This window comes from Lontra canadensis, unplaced genomic scaffold (assembly GCF_010015895.1).
Source record: "Lontra canadensis isolate GAN:19392208 unplaced genomic scaffold, GSC_riverotter_1.0 scaffold2, whole genome shotgun sequence".
Taxonomy (NCBI): Eukaryota; Metazoa; Chordata; class Mammalia; order Carnivora; family Mustelidae; genus Lontra; species Lontra canadensis.
The window spans coordinates 14,040,350-14,053,080 of NW_022630996.1; the positions used below are offsets into that span (position 1 = coordinate 14,040,350).

Consider the following 12,731-nt stretch of genomic DNA (forward strand, 5'->3'; position numbering starts at 1 on the left):
TTTTCCCTAAAGAATATTCATTCTAATCTTTCAACTAATTAATTCATTCACAGACATTCTATTTATATTTGTCACAGTCTTCATTTCAAATGTATTTTTCGTATCTAGTATTTCCATTTGGTTCTGTTTTTACAATTTTTAGATTTTATTTCATATTACTAGTACGTCCCTTTATATCTTTATATTAATTATGCTTGTTTTGAACTCCTGGTTCAACAATTGTAATAATTCTGCTTTAGATCATATATGTTGTCAGTTTATTGATTTCTTTTGCGACATCTGTAGTCCTCAGCTGTCTAGTTATATCTCTGTGAGGTAGTATTTTTAACATACCAGCTATTCTTTTTTTTAAGATCTATCAGGAGGTACCAAAGGTCAGGCCTTAAGTAGCATCAGCACCAGTGAATTTAAGGAAAATGGAGGGGAAGAGCCATTAAGTAGTGAAGTCTGTTCACAAAGAACCAGTTACTCTACTTACTATCATCCCCCTATGTAAGGGTTTCACGGCTTTAGACTCTTTGGGGTAAGTAGAAGGCAATTTTCCTGGACTTGAAGAATGAAAGAGAAATGGATTACTGAGAGTCGATTGTCAGGCCACATCAATTTTCACCAATTCTTAACACAAGTAGGGTTTATGCACTGCCATAATGTTGTTCTTTGGATTCTGCACTAGTTGTACAAGCATGTTTCTATAGTGAAGGAACAAGAATTAACTCAAGGTAATTCAGGGGACAGACAACATTCTATCTCATTTAAAAGAGTTTCTGGAAGCCAGTTGCCTCTCATTTTATTTTTCTAGGGCTTATTTCTGGGGTTTGGGTCTGGGAAGAGTCAAAATTTTTCCTTATAAATAAGTTCCCTTAGGAAGGGAACTATGTTAGTTTGCAACTCTGGCAGAAATAATTTTCATTCTATATTGTTTGAATTCTGCTTTATGAATTATGCACACTGCATTACTTCTGTAGTAATTTTATTGAAAACTGGTTGAACAAAAATGGTATTATCAAAAACTATAAAGTTCTGGGGCGCCTGGGTGGCTCAGTGGGTTAAAGCCTCTGCCTTCGGCTCAGGTCATGATCCCAGAGTCCTGGGATCGAGCCCCACATCGGGCTCTCTGCTTGGCAGGGAGCCTGCTTCCCTTCCTCTCTCTCTGCCTGCCTCTCTGCCTACTTGAGATCTCTGTCAAATAAATAAATAAAATCTTAAAAAAAAAAAAAAGAAAACCTAACTAAAAAGTTCTAAAGGTCAAAACCAAGGAAGAAGTTTTCATTCTAATATAACTATTAACAGTCTTCTGTATTAATTTTCTTCCCAAGAAGAAAAAAAGGCTATTTTTACAAATTTAATGGTTTCTAATGGGTTGTTGTGTGGTGAGGGGAAAAGAATAGGAGAGTTGTAACATATAATATTTTAAAAGCTTTTAGATTCAACTGGCAAAAAGCTCAATTGAATGGCATAAATCTTTACTAGTCTTTATAAACTGACTCACAAAGAAAAATTAAACAGATCAGTAAACAAGATCATTTGTTAATCACGAATACATTTTGAAAGAACACTTGTCTGAGGAAACAGAAGATAAGAACAACACAACTATTACACCCAACTTGTTTTTAGTTTTTCCAGGAAATTACAATGATCATTCTTCAACTCTCCTATTTTTTCTTTAACATTTTTATTTTTTAAATTTTTTAAATTTTTATTTTTTTAAAAGACTTTATTTGACAGAGAGATCACAAGTAGGCATAGAGGCAGGCAGAGAGAGAGGGGAAAGCAGGCTCCCCAGCAAGCTGAGAGCCCAATGTGAGGCTCGATCCCAGGACCCGGAGATCATGACCTGAGCCGAAGGCAGAGGCTTAACCACTGAGCCACCCAGGCACCCCTCTTTAACATTTTTAAAACTTGAAATAGGGCAGCTAAAAAATGATTTTATCTGACAGTCTAAATCACATTTTTCTTTTCCTCTTCTTTGGTTGACCCAAATTCTGGAAGATTGCCAGAATTTGTAACATAAGGAAAGCCTACAGGGAGGCTAAAAAGACAACAGAGATATTTTTGAAGTTATTTCAGTTCCTGAGGAAGATACATCATTGCATTAATTCATGAACTAATCTCAACTCTATTTTTGCTTCATAATCCAATGCACATATTATTAGTTACTTTAGTTAAGACACAGGAAAAAAAATACAATTTCAGAACTGTCACAGAAATATAAGTTTAATAAAAACAACTTTCTAAAATTTCTCTATTTGTTAGGGTATTTTCAGCTTCAAGTAACAGAAAACCTGAATAACAGTTGATTAATGAGCTCATGTATCAAAATTTTTCAAGTGGGCAGCTCCAGGATTGTTTCAGAAATTTAACCAAATCATGGTGCTAGGTAAACATCCCTACAATTCTCTTGGCCTTGTTTTCTTTTTGAAAGTTGCCATGGGGTGCCTGGGTGGCTCAGTGGGTTAAAGCCTCTGCCTTCGGCTCAGGTCATGATCCCATCCCAGGGTCCTGGGATCGAGCCCTGCGTCGGCCTCTCTGCTCAGCAGGGAGTCGGCCTCTCTGCTCAGCAGGGAGTCGGCTTCCTCCTCTCTCTCTGCCTGCCTACTTGTGATCTCTGTCAAATAAATGAATAAAATCTTTAAAAAAAAAAGAGAGAAAGAAAGTTGCCAGTACCAGCTCTAAGCATTACATCCTTTTATACTATCTGTTCTGTTCCATTCCATTAATCTGTACAAAACTGTACCTTTATAAATATCTGGTAGTGTTAATACTACATTACTTTTCATTTTCAAAACTGTCTTACTGTTGTTGCATGTTTGTTTTTGCTGGTGAACTTTAATTCATATTTACTATCAAATGACCTAAATTTTATATTAAAAATACACAACACTTATACAAGCTTGTAACTAAGCAAAAACACCCCTGGGAGAGTAGAAGGGGGAAAATTATGTAAAATTAGTATTAACAATAATGATGAGAGGGAAAAAAATTACAGAATACAATTTTATCAGAATAATGGCACAACAGATATAGATGCTAACTGGAAAGCAATGAAGCCCAGTTACACGGAAAATAAACACTACCATTTCCTAGCTTAGTAACTAATCTATGTTAATGACAGCAAATCATTAGCTTCAGAATCTTCTCTATATTGCTGAATTGGCCTGATTTAGTTAATTGTCAGAAGTCTAAAAGGGTCCAATTCACAAGGACTTATTCTATATAATTACATACATACAAACACACACACTTATTTATTAAAAAACAATGTCAATAATGTCAATGTTTGACCAATTCCGTTAGTTGAACTAAAAATCTTTTAAGACTTTGCTTTTAAGGTTTTCATGAAAATGTTTATAGATAAATTAGGACTTGCAGACATTACTAACATAGCCCTCATGTTACTTTCACAGCCTGATAGCAGAAGGGAATGAAATTTAACTGTCAAAATTTTGGAGCTACATGAGGCCTTAAGATCAACTGGTCCAACCTCATTTTCAGATGAATAATCAGGCTCAGAAAAGTTATGTATACAATTTTGCCAAAGTTGCAGAGGGATGAGTGGCAGATCCAGATGAAGAGAGACCAAGTCTTCTGATTCTCAATTCACTATTCTTTCAATTATACCAATCTGCCACTATGGTTAGAACAGAATGGAATAAACAGTGACAGATGTGGGAAAATACAGTCAACAGATGTTAAGTAACAAAACAAGTAAACACGTAACTACTACAGAACAGGAACTAGGCTGTAAGAGCTCTGCATCACCAATGTTTGACTTAGCATCTGCCCAATGGTGAAGACTCATATATGTTTGCTACCTTGAATAATACACATATGAGAAAGTAATCCTATTACAATAAACGGAGTTTCTATAGCAAACTATAAAGCTCTGGTGGTGTGACAGACTATCTTCTAAACATAATTTTCAATTAGTGTTAAATACAGAGCTTACATATGGGGAGTCTGCTAAACCCCCTGTGCTTGCCAAAAGTTATTCAGAAATAAACCCAAATTTTAGATGTGCTGAATTTTGATGTAATTATGTATGTGTTAGACACAATACTAATAAATCCCTTCTTTCTAAGCAGCTGCCAATCCACTGATTTAAATTGTAATTTCTTTCTGAGGGGAGCATAACATTGTTACACTCTAGTTAAAAAGTAAGAGTTGAAGTTTCTTCAGATCTTGAGATGTTAAATCTAAGATAATACATTTAAATAATTGTAAAGAGCAACCATTTAAGATGTTATACTATCTAACACAATAAAAAATTATAAAAAGCAGCAGCAATTTTACAATTAGATATGCCATTTCTTTCTTTCTTTTTAAAGATTTTATTTATTTGAGAGAGAGAGAGAAAGAGAATGAGCAGGGAGCCCAGCTTGGGGGCTCGATTCCAGGACCCGGAGATCATGACCTCAGCCGAAGGCACTCAACCCACTGAGCCACCCAGGCGCCCCAGATATGCCATTTCCAATTGATGATCTTAATAATTCAAATTTCTTCTATGATTTCAAACAATGCATTTGAAACTCCCATCATAAATGCAGTTTTAATCAAATAACCCACATTACTGAATCACAGATAAACAGTAATTATATGTTAAGTCCATCTCAAATTACAGTAATTAACTGTAGTAGAAAAGCTTTAGAAGAACAGTTAATAAACAGAATGTTTAAATAAGCTACAGAGCATCCATGTAATGAATAAAATTGCTATTTTCTTTTTTATAAGATTTTATTTATTTCAAAGAGAGAGAGAAAGAGAGCATGCACGTGTGAGTGGGAGGAGCAGAAGGAAAGGGATGCTGAGCATGGAGCCAGATCCGCAGCTCGATCCCACCACCCTGAGATCATGACCCGGGCTGAGATCAAGGGTCACAGCCCAACCTATTGAGCCATCCAGGTGTCCCCAAAATTGGTATTTTCTAATATTTAATAATGTGGGAATTTAAATAGTATTTTCCCTTGTCCTTAGAAGGGCTTTTCATGGCTTATAAATAATAACATAGTAAGATAAAATAAAGTTAAATGGACTTTCAAAAATCAGGTGAAAGTAATCCCATGGGAGGACAATTGAATATACCACAGTTCTGACATGAGGTTTTTGGTTTGGTCTAACTTAATTCAGTGAAAGATTTTTTAGGAGATCTAGAGTATTGAAAAGACTGAGTGTTCTTTAAGAAATCCTGTATTTCAGGTAAGCTTTTCAAAGATTTTGAAAAGCAGAGTCAAGATTATACTAGATGAGTATCTAGAATTGTATTACCAATGAAGATTAGAACCATATGCTTTAACTACTAATCTGGGCTTGAGGAGTTAGAGAATTTCAGGAGACAATGACCTGTAAACTAAGATCTGAAAAGATGTACAAAAGTTAGTTACACTTTGAGGTCAGACAGAAGAGTGATTCAGGTAGGGAGAACAGCATGGACAAAAACGCAAAGGCAAGAAAAAGTGTATCCATAAAGAATTAATATTCAGTGGTCATGAAACAAAGAACTGGTGGCAAGGTGAGGTTGGATACTAAAGATGGGGCTGGAAAGCTAATTAAGGTGGGGCGTATCATAAAGGAAACTAGGAGTCAGGGAGTTTAGATTTAATCTACAGGGCAAAGGGACACAACAGAAAAATTTTAATCAAGGAAGAAGGCCTATAATGTTTACATTTTATATATTTTTTTATTTTTAAAGATTTTATTTATTCATTTGACAGACAGAGATCACAAGTAGGCAGAGGCAAGAAGCGGGGTGGGGGGAACAGGCTCCCCACTGAGCAGAGAGCCCGATGTGGGGTTCAATCCCTGTACCCTGAGATCATGACCTGAGCCAAAGGCAGCAGCTTAATCCACTGAGCCACCCAGGTGCCCCTATTTTATTATTTTAAAAAATATTTATTTACTCGAGAGAAAGAGAGAGGGAAAGCTGTGAGTAGGGGAGCAGAGATAAAGAGGGAGAGAGAAAATTAAGCATACTCTGCACTGAGTGCAGAGTCAGACATGGTGCTTGATCCCACAACACTTAAGATCATGACCTGAACAGAAACCAAGAGTCAGAGGCTTAACTGACTGTGCCACCCAGGTGCCTAGAGTTTATATTTTTAAAATTACTATCTTATCTTATTAGCACTAATCCAAAAGTAAGGTTGTTAATCTACTTCTTTGTTTTCCCCATGCACAACTGTAAGCTCTAGAAGATAGAGCCCTTATTCACAATTGTATCTCTAGCACTTAGCTTATTATCTGGAACATAGTAGGTGACCAAAAAGTATCTGTTGAATAAATATCCAAGCAAACATTTTTGCACTTCACTGGTAACACAAATCTGCTCTATTCTGCTTGCAGTACAGAGAATGAGATGGGGGGACAGGTGGCATACACAAGAAGAAGACGACCAATTATTTTTATTTTTTTTAAGATTTTATTCATTTATTTGTCAAAGTGAGAGAGGGAGAGAGAGCGAGCACAGGCAGACAGAATGGCAGGCAGAGGCAGAGGGAGAAGCAGGCTCCCTGCCCGAGCAAGGAGCCCGATGTGGGACTCGATCCCAGGACGCTGGGATCATGACCTGAGCTGAAGGCAGCTGCTTAACCAACTGAGCCACCCAGGCATCCCAAGACGACCAATTATTATAGCCAAGCATAATCAAGTAAATATTTACTAACTGTATTCTCAGCACAAAATGACAACTGTAAACATAAGAATTTGAAAAGCCTTTGGGAAAAAAAATGACTATTATTTTCAGTCATTTTTCAGAGTAAACAAGATATGTTTTGAGAGCACCCGACTGGCTGAGTGAGTGGACCTCGTGGCTCTTGATCTCAGGGTTGTGAGTTTAAGTCCCAAGCTGGATGCAGAGACCACTTAAAAAAAAAAAGAAAATCTTTTAAAAACAAATACGGATGCCTGGGTAGTTTAGTCAGTTAAGCGTCTGACTCTTGATTTCAGCTCAGGTCATGATCTCAAGAGTCATGAGATCAAGCTCAACGTCAGGCTCTGCACTGAGCATGGAGCCTGCTTGAGATCCTCTTTCTTTTCCTCTCCCCCTCCCTGGTCACTCGCACTTACTTGTGCTCTCTCTCAACAAACAAATAAAGAAAAGGAAGAAGATTAGGAACAAAGGCCAGATAGGTGCTGATAGCTCAAACTAGTGAAATTGCGATGGAAATAGAAGATGGAGGTAAAACTGGCATTACTTAATTACTAACTAGATCAGTGAACTTGCAGATAGCGTTAGCATACTCGTGGGAAAACTAAGTAACACTAGGCAAAGCCAGAGGGTCAATCCATCTCTATTCTTAGAATAGCCACAAGCAGGGACACAATATAATTCTGGTCACTTACAGACACACAAGCTAAGACTGAGAAATTAAGTTAACTTGATCAAGGTTACTTGACTAAGGACTGAGATAGGCTCTGGAGCTGAAAGAGTGGTTCTCAACTGTGTCCACACAGGTATCAGAAACCTCTGGGGCCCAGGGGAGACAGACAAAGAGACAGACAATGGTACATGGGTGGGGGGTAGAAAAGAAGAGATGAATAGGAAGGAAGAAAGAAAGAGGGAAAGGAGGAGAGGGAGGGAGGGCAAGAAGGAGGAAGAAGAAGAGAAGAAAGGATGGAGGGAGATGGAGGGGGAAAAAGACAGAAAAATGAAAGTGATTTTAGTTTCACTCTACTGTGCCAACAGAACCACTGAGGTTCCACAATTCCAAGTAAAACCACAACAGTTTTAGGCAGGAAAACGTTCCAAGTATGCAGTCTAACCAGACATTCAACTCTGGCATAAAAAACCTCAATTAAAGCACCATACAGCCTCTGGACACTGTAACTTGTAGGCATAATGTCAAAATCAAGCACTTGGAAAATGTGTATGTAGGCAAAAGAGTGAAATTTTCAAAATTTCAATTAATCAGATCAAGCCTCTGGCATTACACCTTTTAATAACTACAATTTTATTTAGGAAAAAAAAGTCCAAACTTCTTGCATTTGTACAAGGCACTGAACAATCAAGAGTTTTAACCATTTTTCTACCCTCATTTTATACCAACTTACCCACCCTCAACTCCTTCTGGAACACACTATGTTCTTTCCTGCTTTGGGACTTTTATACTTGCTCTTCTCTCACTTAACATGGGTCTTCTTAGTTCTCTACTTCTCATCTGAAATCTTGAAGATGATCATCCCTGCAGAGATGGCTTTCCAACCTGCTCTATCTATAAGGGACCTCCCGTGTGACTTATTCTCATGGCAGCCAATGTTTTTTCTTTACAGTACTTAATGGCCACTGCAAGTCTCCCCACCAGCATGTGAGTCCTCTGAGAGGACGGATTTTATTCCAGGCCTACAGCTAGCTATCTCTCAAGCACTTCAAACATACATGGCACATAGATGGTACTGAAATATGTTGGGAGAGAGGAAGGGAGAGGGTCAAGCTTAGGTGCTAGCAGATGTCTGACAAATATTACTAAGTTAATGAATGAACTTGTTTGCATGGAATAATTCACCATAAATCAATTAAAAATTAAAGAACACATAGCAAAATTGGTGATTCTGATTTTATAAGAGTTGACTATAGCAGTAATAGGAAATGAATCACTTCTGTCACTTCTCCTAATACCTGTACTCCATGGTAGTAAAACTATAATGGTGAAAAAAATTACCACAATTTAAGTGTATTTAAAAACAGAAGATAAAATTGTGTTAAATTTTATACAATAAAAAATTTTTTTGAGAGAATCATGGGGGAGGAGCAGAGGTAGAGAGAGAATCCCAAAGAGGCTCCACGGCCAGTGTGGAGCCTGATGTGGGGCTTGATCCCATGACCCTGAGAATCATGATTTGAGTTGAAATCAAGAGTTGCATACTCAACCCACTGAGCCACTCAGGTGCCCCTACAATAAATAAATTTTAAAAACTAGAGGGAAATACATCAAAATGATAATAGATACATCTGGATGGTTTGATAATTTCTCTTTTTTTTTTTTTTAAGATTTTATTTATTTATTTGACAGAGATACAAGTGGGCAGAGAGGCAGGCAGAGACAGAGAGTGAAGCAGGCTCCCTGCCGAGCAGAGAGCCCGATGCGGGGCTCGATCCCAGGACCCTGGGATCATGACCTGAGCCGAAGACAGAGGCTTTAACCCACTGAACCACCCAGGCGCCCTGATAATTTCTTTTTTACATCTTTCTATATTTTCCAAATGCTTTACAATGAGCATATTATTACTTTGATAATCAAATTATCACACTTTACTGGTGCTAAAGCTAGCCATGACCATGAACAAAGCATTATATTGATCAATTTTGCAAATTACTATATAATAATAACTCATTTTTAAAAATCTTCAAATGATAGTCATTAAAGCTTACCCAGAGTGAATTGTTGTACTGAGTCTTTGTTACTATCACTCTTTGCCACTTTTTTTTTTTTTTAAATTCTGGGAAGTAGTTTAAGCATGGTAGAAAAAACACCTCTGTACTTATTTCCCCCAGAAAATAAAGCTCTAGCCTTTGCCTAGTAGGAAGTATGGGAGAAGTGTCCGGAGGGTCCCTTCATGTGCACTTTTTAATTACGATACTATCTTCTGTTAAAATGTTTTTTAAAGTTTTTTTTCTCATAAATATGAACTATTTTAATAAAAAGATCCATTTTTATAGTTCCTAAAAGAAAAAGCAAACTGATCTAATTTCTCAAATTAGGCATTTTAAACGACTGCATCTTAAACAAATACCATTCATCTAGGTATTATAATCACAGGCAAAGTGACTACGATGCAGGGTAACTATGTAAATTATTATCTAAAATAAGATACTTGAGAGTGAATCAGGGGTACTACTAATAACTATGCCAGGGCAATATCCATAACACTGAGACCAACTCGCGCAAACCAGTCACCCTATTCCGAGAAAAATAACTTGGATGCTGAGCTTGCAAACTTAAAAGTCGTTAGCAGTTACATGAAGTCCTCTCTTAGAACAAAGACATACTCTACCATGTTAGTGCCTAATATATAAGTCACTACAATGAAAGCATAAAGTGGAAAGGAACAGCAAACATAGAATAAGACAGTTTTTAAGATATTAATTCTTGCAAAGCCCCCCACCAAGCAAGCACACACATAAATAATGCCTTTGGAAATTTACATATAGTCTTTCTGCTCAAATAATGTAATAACTTGTATGTTTTAAATACATAAAACTGGATAATACAGTTGGTAGATTTTTCTTCCTCTTACTCAGAATTACTTCAATTAAAGACATGGGGAAAGGATGAAGAATGGTTACAAAGAAAAGAAAATGGACTATATATACTCGTCTACTTAAAGTAGTTAAGACAGGAGAGAAGAATCACTAAATGTCTTTACCCATTCCAGAGTCTTTCTTGGTGCCATCTGATATTATGTCTACATGATCAGAGTCCACATCGTAACTAAAGAAATCATTCAAATAGGTCTTCGATCGCTGGCCACCAAATACATATAGGCAACGATTTTTCTGAAAAATAAGGAAAAAGGGCAAAGAAGGGAGAAAGTAATCACTTCCATGAAGAATTCAAAAATCATCCTTCTAAAATTTCAACCTCTATAAAAGCAATTTTATGACAAATCCCATGCAATGGAGTACTATGCTGGTATAAAGAGGAATGACACTCTTATGTACTAAGAGGTGATCTCTAGGATACCTTATCAAAGTAAAAAAGCAAGGTATAAAATAATGAATTCAGGGCACTGCCTTCACATAAGAAAGGAAAAAAAGGAATGTGTGTATGTTTGTTTCTTTCTGAAAGAAGCTTATTAAAGACCTTTACGGGAAGGAACAGAGCAAGGAAGATAGATAGGAACCAGGATCTTTCCAAAAGTACACTAACTTTCGGTTTTGCCTTTGGAACTATGCATATTGCTTTTACTTAATTAATGCAAAAGAAAAAAAGCAATCCCTGAAATTCGAAAAACAACGAAATAAACCTATCTCTAATAAACATATCTATAAAAATATGACCACAAAGAGACATGCTCACAAAATAGTATTTCTAGTAATTTAATTAATATTTTTTGACCACCCATCCCTAGCTATATCCTAAACAGAAAAATAGTACAAAAGCAACCTGAAACATTCAGTAATTTTTCTTAGTTCTGTGATTCTGTAAGTATTATAGAAAGACATAAGGAGTAATATAATACTGTCATTAGGAAGTAGGATTTTAACCTTAAAAGATACATAAATACAAAATCAAAAGGATATTATATTTAAAAACTCAATAATTCTTAATTTGAATCGGATGTCAGTATGAACTAATGATTTAATTTTTCTTACTAAAAAAGATACATGTATTTATATAATATACATATGTGTGTATATAGCTTTATGCAGAGTATACTGAGAAGGGGGCACATCTACTTGACAGAAAAATTTGGGCATCAAAAAGAATAATGACACACTGGATTAAAAACATCAAATATATATAAAAGTCTACAAGTTCATTATAATGCTTAAAAAATATACTGGTTAATTTTGGAGCTTCAACTCATTAATATGAAAAGTAATACAGAAAAAAAACAAACATTTATATTACCTATCCTGCGTGGTATGCATATCAGGGTAGCCAAATAGTTAATGAGGATATGTTTTTAATAACAGAATCAGTTAATAAATACAGAATAAATAACATAATTAGAAAAATCACTGTTTTACAAACCCTACACAATGATTATCAACGACTGCAAAAGCCATTTGGTAAAATGTGGACAAGAACCTTTACTACTGATCAATCAGGCTGATAACACCCAAACCCATAAAATAATTTTCAAATCACCAAAAGTATGATAACTACACATTAAATGTCTCTTGATATTTTGCAATCAGATCATCTCTGATGAAGTATTCTTGCACTTCTCCTTTTGTATTTCCCACCCTTCCAAAAAAAGAGAGAAAATCTAAAATCAAGCCTCTGGATCTAACTGCCAGCTTACAGGAAATATGGAGACTAAATGATCACAATGCCACAAGGATAAAATTAGCCAAATAAAGAATATGGCAAATTCGAGAGTACATATGATTCAGTCTCTTTAACAAGTAAATAAATGGAATACGAGGGTGTAAAAAATAGGAGCAGGAAGTACTATCACACTTAAAAGAAATTTAAGAGACATAACAACCAAATATAATACACAGACCCGTTTTAGAGTCTGACTCGAATAAACCAACTATGTTGTTGATGCTCTGGGTGAATATTACAGTGGTATCATTATTACGTTTATTAAAAAATCCTTAACTGTTAGTGATATACCACAGTATTTATAGGTGTAATGACACTCTGGGATTTGCCCAACAAAATAAAATTTCAGAATAAACTTGAAAACTGGAAAAACACTGAAGAAATGAAATTTAAGTGGAATAGATATATGGAAAGTGAACAGTGGTATACTGATAACTGCTGAAACAGATAAAGTACACAGGAATTTATTACATTCTTCTATTTTGATAGATGTTTAAAATAGTCCACAATATGTTTTTAAGGTTATGTTAACAGAAAGAAGCCCAACTTTTCACTATAACATCTGAAGAGGTTAAAAAAATGTCTCCAAGGGAGACAAACCATAAGTGACTCTTAATCTCACAAAACAAACTGAGGGTTGCTGGGGGGAGGGGGCCGGGAGAGGGGGGTGAGGTTATGGACATTGGGGAGGGTATGTGCTATGGCGAGTGCTGTGAAGTGTGTAAACCTGGCGATTCACAGACC

At 36.1% G+C, this 12,731-nt stretch overlaps 1 protein-coding gene across 2 annotated transcripts in view; it reads right to left on the minus strand.

Annotated features, from left to right (window-relative positions):
* Positions 1 to 12,731, minus strand: part of MKLN1 (muskelin 1) — a 323,612-nt gene that overhangs the window by 41,001 nt on the left and 269,880 nt on the right. For both annotated transcript variants that reach the window (XM_032869094.1, XM_032869086.1), the window contains one exon: positions 10,357 to 10,486. In XM_032869094.1, coding sequence (XP_032724985.1) covers positions 10,357 to 10,486 — 130 coding nt within the window. The remainder of the gene's footprint in view (positions 1 to 10,356; positions 10,487 to 12,731) is intronic.